This window comes from Myotis davidii, unplaced genomic scaffold (genome assembly GCF_000327345.1).
Source record: "Myotis davidii unplaced genomic scaffold, ASM32734v1 scaffold32, whole genome shotgun sequence".
Classification (NCBI taxonomy): Eukaryota; Metazoa; Chordata; class Mammalia; order Chiroptera; family Vespertilionidae; genus Myotis; species Myotis davidii.
In genome coordinates this window covers 12,329,455-12,340,905 of record NW_006286587.1, presented here as the reverse complement: position 1 = coordinate 12,340,905, position 11,451 = coordinate 12,329,455, and the positions used below count along the sequence as shown (strand labels likewise).

General features: G+C 41.0%; 1 protein-coding gene across 1 annotated transcript in view; it reads left to right on the top strand.

The window, feature by feature from the left end:
* Window positions 1-11,451, top strand: part of KIF16B (kinesin family member 16B) — a 275,124-nt gene that overhangs the window by 23,676 nt on the left and 239,997 nt on the right. The window contains exons 2-3 of the mRNA XM_015560287.1: window positions 5,513-5,582; window positions 7,823-7,936. Of these exons, the coding sequence (XP_015415773.1) occupies window positions 5,513-5,582; window positions 7,823-7,936 (184 nt within the window). The remainder of the gene's footprint in view (window positions 1-5,512; window positions 5,583-7,822; window positions 7,937-11,451) is intronic.

The window sequence follows — 11,451 nt, the reverse complement described above, 5'->3', positions numbered from 1 at the left end:
AGTCTTTGTTTTACTATGGTTGCAAATATCACCACAATTCTATATGTGACACGGCACCAGAGTTAAATTAGGGTTTTTCATAGGTTGAGAACCGCTGCTCTAAAGTGTGGGAAAGCAAGAACAAAGGATGCTGAGGGAACTAGTAAGAGACATGGCATTAAGCAGAAGATGCACATGGTGAAGAGTTGGCTGGGGTAGAACCATTCATTTAGCCTTTCAGTCAGTCCATCACATGCAACACCATTTCATGAGCACCTCGAAGTTGCAGGTACTGTGCCAGGGTCTGGGGATGTAAACCCAAACAGGCAGAGTTCTTACTCTTGAGACGTTCACAGTCTGGGGGGTGAACAAGCAGGGGGGCCATCTAATGAGGGGATGGGGCAGAGGGCTTGCAAAGGCTCTCTAAGGGAGAGGGGTCTCAGCTGAGTCTGGAGGGATGGCTGGGAGTTGGCCAGGAGAGGAGCTAGGACAGACACAGGGTTGACCGAGAGATCACGAAGGACTTTGTATACCCCAGAGAGGTGGATTTTATCCTTTAGCCTTTGAGAAATCACTGAAGACGTTTAAAGCACTGAAGACTCATGGTAAGAGTGGAGTGTGGATGGGAGGGGCAAGGCTGGAGGAAAGAGACTAGGGAGGGCTGATGGTGGCCTGACATGAGACAGTAGCTATGGAGTGGGGAGATGTGGCTGAGGTTGGTAAATAGGGGGTAGATTGGGCAAGACTAAATAACTGAAAGTTTTGTGGGGGTGAGGTTGTAGGAGGTAAGACTGTTGGATGGGCCCTGAAGTCACCTGGGGTGAAGGGGAGGCCATGAGCAGTCAACAGTCTCTCGTGGGCCAGGGGGCTGAGCAGGATTGGTCAGTAGGGAGTGGAGGGAAAGAAGGGCCTGGAGCTTTTCTTCTTCCCTTCCTCTCTGAAATATGTGAAAGCTCGACAACCCTCCTGCAATCTACAAGGGATGAATGCACTAAAGGGTTACTTTCAATCACTCCAACCTTCATAACTGCTTTATGGAGATTACATTGGCTTTTCCATAAGCATTTTCATGAACTAGAGTGAGATTTGCTCTCTATGGCTAAAATTCTAGCTAGCATCTTTTTATAAATATTGTACTGCGAGATTATATTCGGAGTAAAGATACAGCTTTTGGTTTTTTTGCTTAAGAAGAAAATAATATAGGACATTGCTATTTGTGAGATTTCCTTTCTGGAATGGATGCCTCTATCTAATCTTGATGGCCTGTGATTACTTTTAAAATGACTTCAAGCTGTTAGCAGCCTGACACTGATATGGGGAACAGTCTGGGGTGGAAAAGGCTGAAGCGACAGCGGGGCAGAGTGGTGAGAACGGGGGAGCCTGGAGGTGATGGCACTCAGGTGATGACTCAGGTCCGATATATCGAGCATTTGTTACTCTTGGTCAGAAGCTAATGTACAATTTATGAGCAAAGGATGAAAACAGTGTCAGCTGACATAGGTTGTGTGCATATCCTCCCATGCAATTTAAAAAGTAACTTTAAAGGTCAAAGTACAAAGTTGGTGAGTTTCCCAGTGTACAAAGTACAGACATTGTGGAGTTTACTTGATGAGAGTAAATGTAAGACCAGTTATCACTCGGTCATATTAATACCGTGTCAGAGCAGTGCTTTTCACACCGTGTTCACTGGAATCGCCTGGGACTCTTGTTACAGTGCAGATCCGAGGTGTGGGGGCTGAGAGCCCTCATTCCTAACAAGTTCCCCAGGGCTGCGGCTGCTGCTGGGTCCTGGGCTACTTTTTGGCTAATAAGGGTCTGAGCTGGGGTGCCTATCTGTTGGGGCACAGAGCTATTATTATTGAGAAATTGAGGAAAACTAGGGATCCTCAAGAACAGTGAACCTGTCACCATCCCCTTTCCCCACCACCACATCTGAATCATACAATGCCAAGGAGGTGGTGAAACCTTTGAAACCCACCTCGCCTCTTCAGTTTTGATTTCAGGAGTGCGGATAGAAAGATGCTCTCATTACATAGTGGTCTGTCGGTCAGTATCTTTCCTAGTATTTTTATAGAATGGATGTTACTTGAAAACTAGGAAAGTGCTTTTGTGCTGACGTACAGGTTAGAATGAATGATAGCATGGAAAGCCCTGTAAGCCTCTGAACTGGGCCTTACAGGTATAAGGCTCTGAGCTGGGGCATTACTTAACCTCTGGCTTCCAGCCCAGGCAGCAGGCATGGTAGCAGCTGCATTGCTTCGTGTTTTAGAAACAAGAATTGACAAGTGCTGTGGTCACCTATCAGGGTTACTTCTAATCTTAGATCCCTGGATAATGCTGTACCTCCATAGGTTCTGTACCTCCATAATTCTGTACCCTCATAATTCTGTAACTCCACAGGGGTTTTGAAATTAGAGATCTAGACAAATTAGGTTAGCAAGTGGCTGAGAAACAAATGACTCATGTAGGAATGGGGAGAATTTAGATGTGGTGGCTTGGTAATAACCTCACCCATGCAGTTCTCTTGCTGGGTAGGATATACTAGTACTTTCCGCAGTAGAATGCTTCAGGAAAGGGGCTAGTTTGTGAAATATTTGCTTATCATGGGGTGTCCCTGGAGGGCAGGAGTGGAAGCACCTTGCACATGGGAGGGGTTTCATTTGTATGTCTTTAAAGCCATTGTTCGCTTCATATAGCCACCCTTCTTCACACTGGATTGGAACAGTCAAATGGGTTCTCTGTGAATCCACTGTAGTGTCTGAGTGGTGTTTACAACATGTTCTGTGCCTGTTCATCTGGAGGTGGCCAGGATGCCACCAGCACCTGTTTCCTCCAGCCCTGGGTTATTTGGAAGTAAATCCCAGACATCATATCATTTTTATTTATAAATATTTCAGTAAGTATCTCTAAAAGATTAAGACTTTAAAGAAATCATCATATTTAAAATAGTAATAATAATTCCTTAATATCATCAAATATCTGGTCAGTGTTAACATTCTCTACATGTAATTTCAAACATCCTTTTCTGTTTGAATTGAGATCCAATTGGCTATGTCTTTAAAGTCTTTTTAAATAGATTACTATTCCATCTTTATATTCCTTGCAACTTGTTGTTGTTGAGTAAATGAGTTCATTTATCTGTCAGCTTTCCCAGAAGCTGGATTGTGCTGAATGCCCCCTGGCACTGCTGATGGTGTTCCCCCTGCCCCCCGAATTTCCCGGTGGTTCCCAAAGGAGTAGACTACCTGTTGGTGGTGTTCCCCCTGGTGGTTCCCAAGGGAAGAGACTACTGGGCAGGAAGGCTGGTCCTTCAGTCAGCATGCACAGCATGTCTGATTAGCTCCTAGAGCAGTGGTTCTCAACCTTCCTAATGCTGCGACCCTTTAATACAGTTCCTCATGTTGTGGTGACCACCAATTTCATTGTTACAAATTGAACATAATTAAAGCATAGTGATTAATCACAAAAACAATATGTAATTATATATGTGTTTTCCGATGGTCTTAGGCGACCCCTGTGAAAGGGTCGTTTGACCCTCAGGTTGAGAACCGCTGTCCTAGAGGGTGCAGTTAGCAGCCATTGATGGTCGCTCCCTGGTGCCATTAATTCACCTTGGTTGCAAAATGGTGATATTCCAGTGTTTTCATTCCATCTTCATTTATTAGCTGGAAATCTTGGAAAAAGGAACTTCTCCTCAACAACTATAACAATTGTTTGGTTACTCTGGCGTGCAGATTGTTCAGGAAATGCCAAGGAAATGCTTGATTCTTTCCCTTTATCTTCTAGCTTTCAAAATAATGAAGTTATTCTTTTGATCCTCCAAAGGGAGCCATTTCCGTTTTTATTTCTCAATTATGACTTCATGAACTTACACATATTCTGTGTCTTTCTCTTGCAGTTATTCTTGCTGCTCAACTTTGGCCAGTAGGAACTTACTCAGGTTGACTCCTGGGTCCTTTCGACATGGCCTTTGTATCAGTTAGCTCTTACTGTGTAACAAACTACCCCAAATGTAGGGGCTTAAAACACTATTATCTAACAGTTTCTGTAGGTTGAGTCTGATGTCTTTTAAGACTGCTCTCTAAGGTGCCAGCCTGCCCCACAGTCACCTCCTGGTGTGGCTGGGATGGGGCCCTTGCACGCTCACTGTTCCATTCAGATTTAGGATGATGGAGCTTTTACTTAACCTCATGAATATTATGTTTGTATCTCTTTCTTTCTCAGTGGCACTGACATAATTGCTCATGTATTATCCCATAATACACAAACAAATCTCAGAATGATGATACTTACTTCCCCACCAAAAATATGATTACTGAAAATGCTTTAATATATTTTTTTATAGTTCCTTCTCTCCTTTTGCTATGTCCCACTACATTCTACAGTCAAATTCCTTTGTACAGTCATAATTAAAATTGTTTGTTACTGTGCATTGCACAGTTAGGTTTATTTGCTTCAACTTATAAGTTTCCGTTTTAGATTATTTTAAAATACAACTTTGGGAAGCATTTTTCTCAGTCTGTTGAGATCTTGCTTCCTGGCATATCTTCTGTTTGGCTCAAATAAACTCTAACAAACCCTTATAAAATTTTTTTAAAAAAATGTATAAGATTTCCTTTTATTTTTGTCATTCTAAAAATGATTTAGAGATAAAGGTGTATTTTCGTTGTTGTTGTTTTAGAAATCTAGCTTTTATCACTGCCCCCTCCACTACATTTTCTTCTTTTCCCATAGGTAGCTTTTATTAAAACATTTTTTATTAATTGATTGATTTTTAGAGATAGATGAAGAGAGGAAGGGAAAGGGAGAAGAAGAGGGAGAAGGAGAAGTGGGTAGCTTTTTGAAAAATAATTAGGTTATCCTTCTTATCTTTAAATATAAGAGGTAGTATTCTTGTATATTTTTCTCCATCTTGCATTCTCTACTCAGCAATAAATTGATTTTGGCTTTCACTCCATAGCAGTGTATAGAGCTAGCTCTTCATTTCTTTTTCAGTGATATAACACTCTGTTGTGTAGGTATGGACATTCATCCTAGGGACCTATACTTTTTCAGGCATTCTCTTGACTTCCTCTTCTGAATGGATATAGAAAGAAGGTGGAAAGTAGGGGCAGTGCCCTGGCTGCTTCTAGAAATAGCACCTGGTTGGGACCACTCACTCTACTTTTCTTCTTCGCTCTCATCTTGGGTGGAGGGATAAAGGGTCTTTCTTTCTAACACCAGTTGAGTGGGCTGCTTTTTTCATGATTCACAGGCCTCTGTAGTTTCTGTCATTTCATTTTCACTCCTTTTAACTTACAGTTAGACATTTTTTCTAGGTTTGAACAACTCGCTATTTGTCGGTCTTAGTTTTTGATGGTGGTATCTATTTTGTGTTTCTTCATGTTTATATTTGTAAGGATTTGGGAGGAGTGGTATCAGTGATTGTGCTTCCGATGCCATTTAAAAACAAACTCCTATATGTAAAAAGTAACACAATTTGTTTTCTAACAGTCTTTTCTCTCCTAACCAAACTGAATTTTTTGTGTTGTAGGGAAAAGGACTTGGAAGCCAAATTCATTATACAAATGGAGAAAAGCAAAACAACAATCACAAACTTAAAGGCAAGTAGCAACCTGCCCTTCCTGCCATTCCATGAGCCCCCGTGTCTGTTATAATGACTTGTGGATAAATAAGACGCTTCTGCCATGTCCGCACTCCTTTCTCAGTTCAGTTAGGCAAGTCAGCTTGCTCTTGGCTTTGGGCTCCATCATGAAGCAAGAGGATTGATCCCGTTTCCTCACCCAGCCCTGGTTTCCTTTGATCTGAAAACCACACCAAGCTCTCGCTCTGCCATGGGAGCTCATTGGCTTAGCCTAGACCCTGGCGTATTTATCCTGTATCCTGTGGTGGGTCCTTCGCCTGGCCATTGACTACATTTTGTGAATTAATAAATAAGCTTTGGCTCTTGATTTGTTTTTATTTTTAATGAAAAAAATGATGTTTTAAACGTTGCAAGAGGAGCTGGTATTATTCAAAATTTAGGGGATGAAAAATAAAAACACTGAATTTTTTTTCTGAAAAAAGATTGAAAAAATAATTTTCTAAGATGGCTAGTCCCTCCTATTGCACTTAAAATGTCCTGTTTGTTTCGTTGATCAGTGATTTTGTTAAGTCCCTGAATACTTTTTACTTAGGGTGGAAATAAGGGAGTAATATTAATAATAAGTCAGGAGTTTTATGGACTCATCCCCTTCTTCCTTTAGATACTTGTCGTAAACTTGCAGGTTTGCATTTCTGAGGCCTGCTGCTCCATGGTCAAGTGCAGGTCAGTCTCAGGTTGGATTTCTCTTAATTTGTGGCTCCAGGGACTGGACACTTTGAAATCTGATTTCAAAGTGGTGCAACTTGATCTCCAGTGATAAGAGCTAGGGAATGCTCCTGTCTTCCAGTGGGCCGTGCCCTAGATAATTTGATAGGCCTCCTTTGAAGCTCTGGTGTCCTTTTGCCTGAGGCATTCTCCACTGGAACGTCTTTCTTCCTCCACTGACCTGAGTCCTTGTACCTTCTAGCTCTGTCTGGCTCACACTTAGCTTTCCCTCCTTTGACCTCCCACACCTTCTCAGTTTCTGCCAGTCACCACTCGTCCCTTCCCTGCTGTTAGTTATCTTTGCTTGGCTTTGCTTCATGTATCTTTGGGTACTCACAGTGCTGTGGTAAAAGTTTAATCATTAAAAAATTGCATTTACTGAAACAAAGTGAGAGGCCTCCTTTCTTTGTGCATAGTGGAGTCTATTTTCCTTGTTGATTCTGTTGTTTTTTTGAGATTACAAGCATTTCCTCAACTGATGTAGCCAGAACATATGCCCAGACTTTTAGCATTTTAATAAGAAGAACCTTGACAATTTTTCTTTATAGTGTCTGAATTATGTTGGAAAAATAGGATGCTCATTGAATTTATTCAGCATGTGTCCTGCAAGCTGTGTGAAGGTTTGGTATCATATGAAGATTTTTAAACATGGGTTTTGGTTCACTTTAGGTATGGACCAAGGTAGACAAGATATATGCAAACATTTGCAATAATATGATATGTCTTGGAGAGTCTAGGCCAGTGGTCGGCAAACTCATTAGTCAACAGAGCCAAATATCAACAGTACAACGATTGAAATTTCTTTTGAGAGCCAAATTTTTAAAACTTAAACTATATAGATAGGTACATTGTTATTAACTTAATTAGGGTACTCCTAAGCTGGCCTTTGCTAAAAACGTCCTCAATCTGATTGAGGTATTCGCGGTATTTTGTGGAAGAGCCACACTCAAGGGGCCAAAGAGCCGCATGTGGCTTGCGAGCTGTGGTTTGCCGACCACTGGTCTAGGCTCTCAGAGGTGGGAGTGCCCAAGGGACGCTTCATGGAAGAGGAAGCCTCTGATCTGGAGATTTCAGTGGGGCCACAAAATCACGCAACTCTAGGGAACTCCAGTCCCAGGAATAGCACCCCCTGGAGTTATGCAACCCCTCCCCCCTGCCCCCCGCTCCGACCAATGCTGGTGGTTTCTGGTAGAGGGGATAGTGAAAAGCACTGAAGATAGGATAAAATAGAGTCTGGCTGGAGTGTTGGTTCATATAGAGTAATCATGATAAAACATCCAGGGAAGTAGCCTTGGGTCATATCATAGACTGACTGGATTTATTTCCATTTGGTGGGGGTGGGTGGCCCACAGTCAGGAGGAATTAAATGCTTCTTAGGATGTAAATATGAGAAATGGTGATCATTGTGTATTTTTTAAAAAGAAAAAAATTTAGATTATTTGTCAACTGACAGTGCTCTTCTTATATTATGATTATGATATCATATCTCTCTAGATACCTGAAGGAGGGTCTGGGGACTCAGGGAGAGAACGGACCAAGACCTTCACTTACGACTTTTCTTTTTATTCTGCTGATACAAAAAGTCCAGATTATGTTTCACAAGAAATGGTAAGATATTTTCAGAATCTTTATTTTGGTTTATTTTTCATACCGAGAAAAACATGCCTATTCTAAACCCCTTAAAACATCTTATTTTTGAAAAATACAATTTATACAAAATGGTCATTGCTAACTTAGCTTTTTGGTTGTTCTATATCTTAAGCCTGAGAATTCAATCCCCAAAAGGTTTATTTTTATTTATCTAAGCATGATGATCATAACTTTTGTTTCAAAACTTTGACACTACTGATTAGAAGGAGCTCTGTGAATAAAACATTTTTGGGGAGACATTGAAATGCTGCTAATCTTAGCAAATAAGCTACTTCGCCTTAAGTGTTGTGTGGGGCAGAGCTTTAAGAAGTAGACTTCAAACACAGGCCACATCTCCCTGCTGGAGCGGATCATTATAGGTTCTGGGAAGAAGGATTCTAGAAAGAAAGAACATTTGTCCAAAATGTTTATAGAACCTGGAGTAAAGCTGGAATTTGTCCAAGAAACCTCTCCTGTAGGCTTTTATAGTCTAAAATGTAGATATGACATGGGCAGAGAGAACAGACTCAAAGATCCTCCCAGGAGGCTGTCATAGCAACGTTTCATGGAACAGAAGAACAAGGGTATTTCCCTAGGTGGTCAAGGAGGGTGTTTGAGCCGAGTGGGGGTACAGCAGCACCAATGTGTGTGTGGGAGAACATGGGCTTCATGGCTGGGCCTCTTCTTGGCTTGTTAACTGCTTCAGGTCTTCACGTGTTAACTAGTAAACAAGGATAAGAATGTCATTTAGTCCTGGGTAGTAATTCATGCGATGGCATCTTGTCTGGTTTCTTGCAATTTGATGTGTGCATGTACCTGAAGGATGAGCCTCGCCTGGGAGCATATCAGAAATGCAGAATCTCAGGACCTCTCTCAGACCTCTGAATCCGAATCTGCGTTTTTGAGCATAATCCCCAGGTTATTTACCTCCATCTTAACACTTGAGAAATGTAGTTGGTTTAGAAGTGGATTGGCTTTCTGAGGCAGTGTAAATGTTCGAGGAAGATGGGTTGTGAACATAGATAAGTTGTTCAAACGAGAGGACTGGAGTGATTGTATCCAGAAGATGTCGATTCAGCATCAGGGACATACAGAAAGGACAATGAGAATGGGAGCTGTAAAGAGAGATGAAGTGCCTGGTATGAAAGAGGCGCCAGAGAGGAAAGATGAACCGATGCTGCTTGAGTTTGTATTGGTGTCAGAAACTGCTTGGTGCTCAAGTACACTGTCTCACTTAATCTTCACAAGAACCAAATGAGGTAAACTGTAGCTCCATTTTTCTTTGTCGAAGAGACCCAGTGAGCTCATATAACTTGCTGGAGCCCATAGGCTGAATCGACTTGACAGTAGTAGAGGTGAGATCCTGGGCTGGTATATAGGGGATAAGAGAAAAGGATTGGTGTGTTCTAAGTGAGAGATGGACAGGGAAGCCCTGTTGAATGAATAACTGAATGAGTGCGTGAGTGACAATAACTTTGGTGTCTAGGTAATTGGATTAATCAGTGTTGGTAGCTAGGAGTCTGGTGAGGAAGTAAATGTTACAGATATCGGAATCCAGATTTTGACTTGAATATAGCAATGAGAATGAAGTGACTGGTATGAGGGAATTTGTTAAGGGAAAATTGTCAGTTTATTCTGTAGTCTTAAGAATGTCTTCAATAGAGGATGAATGAAGAGCCATGAAGGTCTCCACTTCTAACTTACCTAGTGAGCAGCTATATATCCCTCTTATTTAACTTGAATTTGAGGCCTTTTAGGGACAGAGAGTAGAGTGGTGTGTGACTCCATGCCTGGCACACTGGAGACACTCAGTAAACATTCGCTGACTGAAAGACCTTGTTTGCTGATGGTGGTTAAATTACAGGAACAGATGACATTTTCGTGTTCCTCAAAAGTTAAGATTGGTGGTTTGCTCTTTGGGGAGATAAAAATAAATGCCCAGAATTTAAACATAGTTTTATATTGTGAAAGCTTTCAGCTGATAAGGATAATTTTCATGGTTCAGGTGTGTGTGTGTAATGTTCTTCTCAGATGCCTTGAGTTCTTTAACTCTCCGAAATAATCTGAGATTGTTCCATTAAATTACAAAACTAAAAAAGTCTTGAAATATTTTAGTAAACACTATTTTCTAGTATAACCAGGTGTTAATAAAACCAGCATAGATGTAGGAAAATTCCTATTTTTTAAGAACTCTATTAAACAAAGGTAATCTTCCCTCATCCCTATTTTTTTTGTTTTTGTTAACCTTCACCCGAGGATATTTTTTCATTGATTTTGTAAGAGAGTGAAAGGGAGCGAGAGAGAGAGAGAGAGAGAGAGAGAGAGAGTTTAAAAAACCCCAGGGGTGGGCAAACTTTCTGACTCGAGGGCCACAACGGGTCCTTAAACTGGACCGGAGGCCGGAACCAAAGCATGGATGGTGTGTTTGTGTGAACTAATATAAATTCAAAGTAAACATCATTACATAAAAGGGTACGGTCTTTTTTTTTAGTTTTATTCATTTCAAACGGGCCGGATCTGGCCCACGGGCCGTAGTTTGCCCACGGCTGCTCTAAGCACTGAGCACACTGGCCAGGACTTCATCCCTATTTTTAATAGCTGTTGTTCTAAAAGTGGCTTCAATGTCAAATATTGACTAAAGTTTTCATGCTGCCATACTTGGCACAGGAATTGAGCTGACAGGTTGTATTCTTGCTATAAAAAGGGGAAGATGCAAACTTAGCATGATGTTTATCATCTCAGTCTTCTTCCTTTCCCTTTTTCCTCCTCCTCTTCTTCCTCTTCTCTTACTTCTCCTCCTTCTTCTTTCTTCCCCCCCTCCTCCTCCTTTTTCTTCCTCTTCTCTTCCCTCTCTTCCTCCTCCTTCTCTTCTGCTTCCTTCTTTTCCTCTTCCTCCTCCTTTTTTTTTCCATTTGAATATAAAGGTATTTTGAAAGGTTTGTAAGATTTGAAGATATATATATATTTCTACTGAGCCATAAGAATAGATGAAATACTGCCAATTGTGACAACATGGATGGATCTTGAGAATATCATGCTAAGTGAAATAAGTCAGATAGAAAAAGTTAAGAACCATATGATTTATTAATATGTGGAATATAAAATTGAATACAACAAATGAAAAAGAAAAATAAACAAAAACTCATTGACACAGATAACAGTATGGTGGTTACCAGAGGGAAGGGTGTTAGAGGTTAGTAAAGGGTATTGAGGGTCAAATATGTGGTGATGGAAGGTTTGATTTTGGGTGGTAAACACACAATGTAATATACAGATGATGTATCATAAAATTATACACTTGAAACCTATGTAATTTTATTAACGAATGTCACCCCAACAAATTTAATAAAAAAAAAGAAAGACACCTCGCCCTGGCCCAATGACTCAGTTGATTGGACATTGTCCAGTACACCAAAAGGACACAGGCTTAATTCCTGGTCAGGGCACCTACCTATGTTGTGGTTTTTCCCTGGTCAGGGCGCATATGGAGACAA